General features: G+C 53.7%; 1 protein-coding gene across 1 annotated transcript; it reads left to right on the forward strand.

Annotated features, from left to right (window-relative positions):
• Positions 1-1,445: 1,445 nt before the first annotated feature.
• Osgin1 (oxidative stress induced growth inhibitor 1) lies at positions 1,446-10,441 on the forward strand. Its single transcript, XM_036188556.1, has 6 exons — positions 1,446-1,559; positions 5,668-5,772; positions 6,807-6,943; positions 7,285-7,476; positions 7,613-7,704; positions 9,135-10,441. Exons 2-6 carry the CDS (start codon positions 5,706-5,708, stop codon positions 10,081-10,083), a joined length of 1,437 nt encoding a protein of 478 aa, XP_036044449.1. The 5' UTR covers positions 1,446-1,559; positions 5,668-5,705; the 3' UTR covers positions 10,084-10,441.
• The last annotated feature ends 102 nt before the right edge of the window (positions 10,442-10,543 follow it).

Here is a 10,543-nt window from a genome sequence, read left to right on the forward strand (position 1 = left end):
TTTTTGGCTGCCCATCTTTGTGTGCACATTTTCTGGTACCCCCTACCTGGATCATGAGCTCACCTACAGGAGAAATGTGTAGGAAGCAACATTAATTAACTACTTACATAGTTACTTTATTGTCAGTTAGTTAGCCAGTGACAGACTTCTATCAGCATGTGGTCACTGGTCTTGGAATGGCTTTTGAAATGTTTCATTTGGCTTTTTGGAACCTACAATACCTTTTGTAATAGAAACAATAGTACAAATAAAGGTTGGGTTCCTATGCTAGCCTGGAAAGCTTCAAATACTTCCTAGGCCTTGTGCAATACTAGGCACAGGCTCTACTGATCTATTTCCCCAGGACTCTATGAAGCATTTTGAACTATAATTTTTTTTAAGCCAGGAAAAAAAATATCAAATTTTTAAATAAAAATGTGTGCTAGCAGCCAAGACTCTCCCAGCTAGAGGTTGTTCCACAAAGTGGACCTAAGGACCCTGTCTTACTTTACAACTGAAGATTTCTTTATCTATCATTTGTATTCATCCTCTCTTTTCTTTTCTTTTATTTATTTACTTTTTTTTTTTTTTTTGTAGAAAATTGCATCAAAGTGTCATCTTCTTGATTAGTGAGTATTTGGTTCTTAGAGGAAAAGCCTGACATTCACCCCCAGTCCTGGTCCTGGTGGCAGAGAGGACCATGAGGGTGACAGCTGATAATGACGAGAACAGGTAACGGCCACCAAGGTCTGTACAGTGACCTAAAGCCCTGCCCAGCTTCCTTCTGTTAAGCAAATACTGAACACCTATGTGGAGTGCTATCCCAGCCAGCAATGCCACCCCAGGGCTGAGCTTCTGCTCAGGGAGCTCAGAAACAGTTCAGCAGATGGTGTGAGCCCTCCAGGAAGAAGGTCTGTGAGGACCAGGGGGATGCCACACAAGCCCCTGACCCACACACCCAGCCCAGGAAGGAATCCACTCAACCCCACTTTTCAGATGAGGAAACTGAGGTTTGTCCAGAGCCTCCAACCAGGAAGTTCAGCTTGAGGACTGTCGGGTCAGGCTGGTGCCTGAGGGCTTATTTCTGCACCGCCCAAGTGCGTGCACAGAAGCTGGGGTGGAAGCCAGGTGGAAGAGCCACCTTCTGTACTTGAGGGGACAGTGGGACAGTCATTTCAATTGCACATGGCCAAGTTGTCCCTCCTGTAGGGAAGAGACCAAGTGATCTCTTTCAAGGGTCACTACTTCCTCCTTCAGACAGAGCCCAGGAAGGGGAGCTGACCAGCAGGGGCCCTTTAAGGCTGGCCAGGGGCAAGTTCATTCACCCAGGGGCCCCTGCTGACTCACGCTTATGAAAGTGATTTTCCTGGCCCCGCCCCTGCCTCCGCCTCCTCCCAGCCCTGCAGTGAAATACCCCTGCTACTAGCCTTGGGCCTCTCACAGCCTCTGGGATCCCCAGGGCTAACGGGCATCCTGTTCCTGCAGCCGGGCACTGTGACCAAGTCCCTCACTGTGACCAAGTTCCTCTGAGTGTCCTGCCAACCCAGGCTCACCAGCTCCCTCCAGCTACTGCCCATCAGGTGAGTGGACTGGACAAGGCTGTGAGTGGGAAATGATAGCCAAACAGGGGAGCTGGGCAGCAAGGAGTCTGGTCCTGAGCAGGACTCTGGGCATCCTCCCTGTACTACCCAGCCATGTCCATAGCCAGGAGCCAGGGTCCCCTAATCCAATAGCCTCATCCAGCCCATGGAATAGTTGTTCTGTCAGGAAGAAGTGTGGGTAGCCTTGTTCCTGGGAGGCATCCAAGGCCACTGTGTATACAGCCCAGTGAGGTGCTGTGTCCTGTGTACCAGGTACAAATGGGCACAGACAAGGGTTCCTGGGCACTTGGCTTATGGAAGGTGCTTGGAGAAAGTGGTGGGCCATGGAGGCGGGGCATTAGGAATCCTTGGGCTCAGGTGGGGCGGGCACTTGGAATAAGTGTTCTTTGTGACTAAGGCCAGGTAATACTTGGCTGACTGCGCACTTCCTCCTGCCCCAGGGCTTTGTGTCACTAGCAGCTGTCACTGTTACTTGTTGCTTTGTTTGGGAGTAGAGGGGAAGGGGACCAAACTAGGCAGTCTGAGACCTGGACAAGATGCTTCCTCCACACTACCTCAGTTTCTTTCTCTGTGTAGTGGGGAGAAGAAACCCCAGCTCTTGGGTGTCTCAGAGGCAACTGGTATATGGCCCCAGCCCTCCCCAGCCAGTGTGATGATTTCATAACCTCAGAAATATCTGCAGTGTGACACCGGGACAGTTGGCGACACTTCTGAGAAACTCTACTTTTCATTTTTATGTGCATGTGCTCATACCTGTGGAGGTCAGCGGTTGATGCCTGGCGGCTTCCTCAATCACTGTCCACTCTTTTCCCCTTTTATTATTTATTTATGTATTTATTTTATTTATCTTGTTTTGTTTGTTTGTTTGTTTGTTTGTTTCAAGACAGGGTTTTCTCTGTTGTAGCCCTGGCTGTCCTGGAACTTGCTCTGTAGACCAAGCGGGCCCTGGTTAGTACTTAGATGGAAGACTGCCTTATTTTTTAATTTTTCTTTTTTTTTCTTTTTTTTTTAAACTAGAGAGAGAAAGCTTGTGTGGAGGTCAGACAACCCCCCTCAGGGGTCAGGAGTCAGTTTTCTCCTTCCGTCTTTATGTGGGTTCTAGGGATCAAATCAGGTTACCACCCTCATGTAAGAAGTTACCTGTTGAGCCATTTCCCTGGCTCTTCTGGACTGAACCTGGAGGCTATCAATTTGACTGACTGGCCAGGGATCTCCAGGGCACCTCTCCCCAGATCTGGGATTATAAACATCTGCTTTTTACAGGAGCAGGGGGAATCTGAACTCAGGTCCTTCTGAGCCATCTCCCTGGTCAATTACCAGCAATTTACAGTGTTAGTTTTTATGTCAGCATTGCCGGACCAGAGGGACTCAGAAAGACACCATCACCTTAAAAAGGGGTTATTCTAAACTTGGGGGTGGGGCAGGGTTCATTTCTGTAATCTGAGCACTTGGGAGGTGCAGGCAGGATGATCAAGAGTTCAAGGCCATCCGAGGTTTATTGTTGTTTAAAGCCAGCCTGGACTACATGATGTCCTGACTCACACGAGAACTAGGCAGCTTATTCCAACTCTACAAACTAAAGCCGGGGAGTGGAGCTCCCAGAAGTACCGAGAACTTGTTTGCTTTATAACTTTGTAGCTAGTGTTTGTGGGTGGTGGTGAGGGTGAGCAGCTTGGAGGATGTGACCTCTGGGGTCCAGGCCTGGTGGTGGTGACCTCACGTGTATGGCATCCAGCTGCTCCAGGTGAAGGATCTGCCAGCTGTTCTGGGAAAGGGGCTGGTCCTGGAATGCAAAGTCCTCCAGTGTGTTAGCTCCTCCTACTTCCTGTGAAGCAACTTGGGCATCCCCTTGGATCTGGCCTGTGTGGACAGGGCCTCCTGCTGGCATCAATGAGGAGCTGTATGCTGGGGTATTACAGAGAAGGAAAGAGTGGGCACCTCAGGTCTCTGAGGATAGTTGGCACACTTTTTTCAGGGGTGTTGGAATGTCTGGAAGGGCCCTGCCCACAGAGATCAAATGTTCAGTTCTGTTATCTGCCTGCTGTGAAACTTAGGGGGCTCGCCTTTTCCCCTGGAGCCTCAGTCTCCTCATCTGAGAAATGGGTTGTCATGAGGATTAAAGGAGAGAGTGCATAGGAAACGCGCTGCCAGGATGTTATACTTTGTTACTGCTGTTCCTGGGGACAGTGAAGACAGGGGAAGGAGGAAACCCAGGCCCTTTGATGTGCATTGGGGAGGGGACCAACCTCCAGGAACTACAGCCTGAATCCCCAAGGCTCTGAGCACAGCTGCTCCTTCTGGTCAGTGAGAAACTGACCATGAAGCAAGGCCTAGAGGACAGCCACACTCTGCAGGAACCTGCAGCCCCCTACACCTGCAGGAGCACAGAGAAGGCTCTGGAATGGGGTGGCCCTGCTCAGTCCAGTCCAGCTGACTGGAGGTGGACCGGGCTCCTTGCAGCAAAGCTCCCCAGTCTCTCTCCCCGTAAACTGGGAATAATCAAAAGAGTACTTTTAACACCCAGATAAATGTTAAAAGCATAAACTGGTGTGTGTAGAGGGTTTGGACCTCGAGTCGCCACAGCTCTATGGCAATGCCTGGTGTCGGCTGCTACAATTATGGCCATTGGTCATGTTACCCCATTATCCTCTTAGGCCCTGTGTGGGGAAGGCCATGTGGTCTCCAATATCAGCAGGAAGCCACCTGCACTCTCCCTGGGAGGAGAAGGAGGAGGAGGAGGAGGAGGAGGAGGAGGAAGAGGAGGAGGAGGAAGACACAGTAGGGCCCATCTTTGCAAGTCAGGGAAGCTGTCCCAAGCCTGAGCACCACTGAGACCAGAAAGATGGTTCTTGGCAAGCCCATCCATGAGCCCAGGGTGAGGTGCAGGGGCATGTCCCACTGAGCTCTTCCTCCTCTGAGGCTCACCCTCACAGCCACTAGCGGAGGAACACTGAAATGCCAACACCAGGGACTGGCTGCTGTGAGGTCAGTTGTCCCGTCTGACTGGTTGGACTTGCCTGGTAGGAGATGCTGGTGTTTGTGTCCCAGCACACAAGTCACTCAGCCCCAGCTGTGTTTTGTTGGCCCGTGAAGGATTTGCAAAAAGCTGCGTCATTGACCGGCTACTTTTCCAAACTAGAGAGTTCATATACAACCCCCAGCTTTCTGCCTCCTCTGTAAGAGTTCTGGGGATGTGACCTCAGACCAATGTGCTGCCACTAGGTGACTCTGCAGCTCTGGGGGGACCCGCACCACGGTCCAGAGTCTTAATCATATGTTAGTTAGCCTTAAAGTCCTGCCAGCAGCTTCCTCCCAGGGTCAGCGTGCGAAGGACAGCTCACTGGAGGAGCTCGCCGTCCCTGCTCCCCCATCGGGGCTCAACATTGTTTGTGGCCCCCTGGTTATGGACACAGAGCTGTGGCTCCTGGGGGAGACTGCCCCGCCCCCGCTGCCAGCCTGGGAATGCCGCTCTGGTGCTTTGAGCAGTTAGGCATTGTGGCCAGCAGGGGGCGCATGAACTCCAGAACCCAGGGCTTGCTGGCATTTTCCCAAATCCAGTTGTCAAGAGTCTCCCCAAGTCCAAGGTCCAGTCCCACCCTGAGCAGGGAGTCAGGCAGGCCCTTCCCGGCAGTAAATCCACCCAAGCAGGTGTTCCAGAATATTCTCCTACTGGCACAGCCTACAGAGGCTCAGGTCTGGGAATGAACCAGTGTCACCAGTAAGGAGGCTACCGTGTAGGCCAGTTGGGTAGTAGCACAGCAGAAACCAAAGAAGTCTTCTTATCTTGCTCCCCGCCCCCCACTGGGCATGGAATCCCCTCCCCAAGGTGAGGTGGGGAGATGGATGGCATAAGGCTCAGGGGAGATAGTGGCTCCTGGTTCCCAGGCAGCTAGGGAAGAGGGCATGTGGCTGGGGACAGGCATGTTGGATTGCAGAGAATGTGGGAGAAGAGGAAGACAAGGTGAGGCATATTGTGGCTGCCCCCTGGGGCCCTGCACTCGGTGCTGAGCGCGAGAATGCCCCTGGGAATTGGCCGTGCAGTCCCCTCAGCCTGACCACAGGGGCTTCTCTCTGCTCTGCTCTCCAGGTTCGTGGCCAGCCTCAAGCTGAACTCCAACCCCAGCTATGAGCTCCTGGAGGCGTGACTCCCTCAGGGGCAGCAGCTCGGAGCCCCTCCCAGTGGTCATCATCGGTAAGTGTCACCCTGGCAGGGTAGGGGGTACCCTGGTGCTCTGGGGCTGCGGCTATCTTTAAATGAAGCTGGGTGTGGTCACTGTGGCTGTGTGCATACAACATTACACCATTACCCAGTGTCCACAACTGTGCACAGAGATAGGGCCCGTGGTTCCTGTCTTCAGTTCTGCAAAACTGAAAAAGAGACTCCAAGAACCAGGTGGAACCACATGAACGGACATTTTAAAAGTGAAAAACTGGCTGGGCAGTGGTGGCGCACGCCTTTAATCCCAGCACTTGGGAGGCAGAGGCAGGTGAATTTCTGTGAGTTTGAGGCCAGCCTGAGCTACCAAGTGAATTCCAGGAAAGGCGCAAACCTACACAGAGAAACCCTGTCTTGAAAAACCAAAAAAAAAAAAAAAAAAAAGAAAGAAAGAAAGAAAGAAAGAAAAAAGAAAAAAAAGAAAAACAAAAACGATGGATGTCAGTGATAAAACGGGCAGAGGAAGCTCTGATCCAGCTAGGCAGAGCTTCGGTCCACACAGACTCAGAAATAGCCATCACCCCCCACGCACAGGGCTTGAAGCAATCCATCCCACTGATGGACTGTCACCCTTGAGTCTCAGCCTCATTGTCACAGCCCTCCTGGCTTAGGCTAACAACCCCACCTCTGAGCTACACCCCCTTCCTCCTTTTACTTTGGGTGTGCCCAGGCTGGCCTTTACTTCAGATCCTCTTGCCTCAGCCTCCCAAGTTTCAGGCTTGCATAGGTGTAGGGTCTGTCTCTCTGTATGAGAAGCCTTGCTTAGCCCTGTCGGCTGTGTGAACATAGCCCACTTGCTTAACCTCTCTCTGCCCATTTCCTCACTGGCATCACCACAGAGGTGCACTTAGAGACCTTTCACACAGGAAGCCTTTGACCACTGTTCGTGACTTTATTGCTTGGTCATTATTACACATGGCGTCTGACACAGAGTAAGGCTTGGTGAATGTTTCACAGAACGCAGGAGTAGCCAGCCAGGTTGAGTCCCCCTGCTACCCCTGTCTCTGCAGGCAATGGCCCCTCGGGTATCTGCCTGTCCTACCTGCTCTCTGGCCACATCCCCTATGTGAAGCCAGGTGCCATCCACCCACATCCTCTGCTGCAGAGAAAGCTGGCTGAGGCTCCGGGGGTCTCCATCCTGGACCAGGTGAGTCTGACACACGAGTGTGGGAGGGGTGTTCTCCTAGGAAAAGCCAGGGCTCCCTGGGAAACCAAGCACAGAGCAGAGGAGCCCACAAAACCAACCATAAAACAGGACAGGAGCGGCTGGGCTGGTTTTCTGAGACTGCTGACACCATGTCAGCTGTCTAACTACACATTAGATCCGTGGTTCTCAATGAGGGACTCCCTCTAAGAACACCCACTGCGGCCCCTGAGCTTCCAGAGGGACCACAGTGACAGTCCCCCAAAATGCCCAGCATAGAGGTCTCTGTGTAACCAGTTTCTCTTAGCCTCTGGGAGTCCCATTGACCTGTGCCCCCTCTTCAGGACCTGGAGTACCTTTCGGAAGGCCTTGAAGGCCGAAGCCAGAGCCCTGTGGCCCTGCTCTTTGATGCCCTCCTGCGCCCCGACACAGACTTTGGAGGCAGCATGGACTCTGTGCTCTCCTGGAAGCGGCAGAAGGAACGTGCTGTTCCCCACCTCGTCCTGGGGCAGAACCTTCCTGGGGGCGCCTGGCATGTGAGTGTCACCTTGGAACCACCCCTGTTCTCCTTACATCTCCTTTTCTTCCTGTGTCTCCTCTCCTGCCATCTGTCCCAACCCTGGGAGGGGTGCTATCAGTCCAGGCTGGGCCTGAGAACGCCTTTCTCTGCAGTCCATTGAAGGTTCCATGGTGACCTTGAGCCAAGGCCAGTGGATGAGCCTGCCAGACCTACAGGTTAAGGACTGGATGCGGAAGAAATGCAGGTGAGCCCCACCCCCCTCCAGAGGCCGGGTGGGCAGAGGAGACTCCCCGACACACAGATCCAACTGGCCTCTCTGGTTCTGCCTCTGGTAGACTATGTCCCTGCAGATGAGGAAGGATGTCAGGGGAGCCTTTACATTGTCATTGTCCTAAAGGGGCCATGCCCTTGGTTCAGCAAATACCCTACCCCAGTGATCCACTGCCAGCTACTTGCCTCTGTCCCATGTGCCACTGTGAGAAACACTCCCACAGGTGGCCTCTTAGGACAGTTCTAACAGATTTCACAAAAGACAGGAGAGGGGAATGATGGGCAGACAGACAAATTCTATAGCTCCTGAGTGGCCTGCGGGCACCCTGGCCTTGAGTCACCCTTAGCCAGATGTCCCTGCACTAGGTGACTGCAGCCATGTGGAGTCATACAACCAGGTACAGGAAGGTCTGAGGTTATGCTAAGCCAACTTCCCCTCCAGCATCACAGACCCTGTAGCCACTATCCCTGGAAAGGGAAGATACATTCAAAATGGCAGCAGAAATGATGATGCAGCGCCCCCATTCCTTACACACACACACACACACACACACACACACACACACACAGAGAGAGAGAGAGAGAGAGAGAGAGAGAGAGAGAGAGAGAGAGAGAGGAGAGAGAGGAGGGGCTTCAGTGGGATATTGTCAAGTTCACACTTCAGAATGTGACTCACGGGGTTGGAAGTTGGGGATTTAGCTCAGTGGTAGAGCAACTTGCCTAGCAAGAGCAGTCAGTCCTCAGCTGGGGATGGGGAGGGTTGGGAGGGGTGACTCACACAGAAAAGGATAGGGAAGCCCTGAGTACCACTGAGGAGTGTCTTGCCATGGCACTCAAGGCCAGTTCAGAGGCCGCTGCCCAGCCCTCCACTGCCCTCCATTCCTCCTCCCTCCCCCTCTCCCAGTACAGCCCTGCTCTGAACTCTAGCTGTAGAGACTCTTGGCCTCATTCCGAACTTCATAGACGTGAGATCTCACTACATTTACATAGAGCTTTTGAGTTTTATTTGGGGTCTTGCCATGCAAGGCTGGCCTTAAACTGGTGATCCTCCTGCCCCAGCCTCTTGAGTGCTGGTAGTCACCAGCTTTTGGACTGTCATTACCTATGGGGGTAATGACATCACTGGCTGGCCAGCCCAAACAAGTCACCCCCATGGTCAAGTTCCAGTCTAGGCCCTTGGTTTGCACCCAACCTTGTAGACTCTCCCAAGGCCTCATGGGATGTTCCTGACACACTCACCAGTAGGGAAAGTGAGGCACAGGGGGTTTCAAGCTCCCTGTGTTAGCTCCACTTTCCACAAGAGACATGGAAGCCTGGCCCCTGCTGGGAGTGCTGTTACCACGGGTATTGCCTACCTCCATACCTGTCTCTGACACCCAGCTCCCACATCTGCTTCCTCCCCAGAGGTCTCCGTAACAGCAGAGCCACAGCCGGCGACATCGCCCACTACTACAGGGACTATGTGACCAAGAAGGGTCTGAGTCACAACTTTGTATCTGGTGCCGTAGTCACTGCTGTGGAGCAAGCAAAGTCTGAGCACGGCAGTCCCAAGGCCCAAGCACCCCACCCCCTCTTCCAAGTGAAAGGCTACTTGACTGCCAAGGACCACAGCCACCAGCCCTTCTCACTATGGGCCCGTAACGTGGTCCTGGCCACAGGCACCTTTGACAGCCCAGCCCGGCTAGGCATTCCCGGAGAGACCCTGCCCTTTGTCCACCATGAGCTGTCAGCCCTGGAGGCAGCCCTGCGGGTAGGCACTGTGAATCCAAACTCAGACCCGGTGCTGATTGTGGGCGCTGGGCTGTCTGCGGCCGACGCTGTCCTCTTTGCTCGCCACTACAACATCCAGGTGATCCATGCCTTCCGCCGGTCTGTCCATGACCCTGGCCTGGTGTTCAACCAGCTGCCCAAGATGCTATACCCTGAATACCACAAGGTACACCAGATGATGCGTGATCAATCCATCTTGTCCCCCAGCCCCTATGAGGGCTATCGCAGCCTCCCTGAGCACCGGCCTCTGCTCTTCAAGGAGGACCACCAGGCAGTGTTCCAGGACCCACAAGGGGGCCAGCAGCTCTTTGGAGTCTCCATAGTGCTGGTCCTCATTGGCTCCCACCCCAACCTCTCCTACCTCCCCAGGGCAGGTGCTGACTTGGTCATAGACCCAGATCAGCCTCTGAGCCCCAAGAGGAATCCCATTGATGTGGATCCCTTCACCCATGAGAGCACTCACCAGGAGGGCCTATATGCCCTGGGGCCACTGGCTGGGGACAACTTCGTGAGGTTCGTCCAAGGTGGGGCCTTGGCTGCTGCCAGCTCTCTGCTGAGGAAGGAGACCAGGAAACCACCCTAACATCAGCCAGATGCCCTGACACCAGGCCCTGAAGAGAGGGGGCTCACTACAGCCCAGCGGGACATGAGCCCATCTAAAGATTTCCCACGTGGGGACCAGTCTCCCCAGCAGGAGATGAAGACAAGAGCCCTGTGGATGGGCTGTCTGGCCCAGAGGCATGGGGAACACAGGCTACCCCATCCTTAGGCTAGTCAAGGCCCACGGTGAGAGCAGCAGCCCTAGGCCAGAGAAGCCTGGGCCTGGGCCCCTTGAAACTGTCAGTGTGTGCTGGAATCACGGGCCAGCTGAGTGCCCAACTAGGAAGACTCAGGCCTAACCTTTCAGAACCAGGTCCATAATAAAACCAGCAGTGCCTCCACTGTGCCTGAGGAGTCTGTGCTTGGGGAGTGGCTGGGCAAACAGACCCCGTACTGGGCCCCTGGGTAAGACCTACCCCAGCAAGAGGACAAGGGATGGAGCT

This window comes from Onychomys torridus, chromosome 5, assembly GCF_903995425.1.
Source record: "Onychomys torridus chromosome 5, mOncTor1.1, whole genome shotgun sequence".
NCBI lineage: Eukaryota > Metazoa > Chordata > Mammalia > Rodentia > Cricetidae > Onychomys > Onychomys torridus.

What these genes read in the sequence shown, in the direction of transcription:
- Osgin1 (XM_036188556.1), top strand. Translation starts at nt 5,706, where the DNA reads ATGAGCTCCTGGAGGCGTGACTCCCTCAGGGGCAGCAGCTCGGAGCCC. An exon ending in GGGTCTCCATCCTGGACCAG is followed by an intron (nt 6,944 to 7,284) that starts GTGAGTCTGACA and finishes CCCCCTCTTCAG; the next exon opens with GACCTGGAGTACCTTTCGGA. An exon ending in TGGATGCGGAAGAAATGCAG is followed by an intron (nt 7,705 to 9,134) that starts GTGAGCCCCACC and finishes CTTCCTCCCCAG; the next exon opens with AGGTCTCCGTAACAGCAGAG.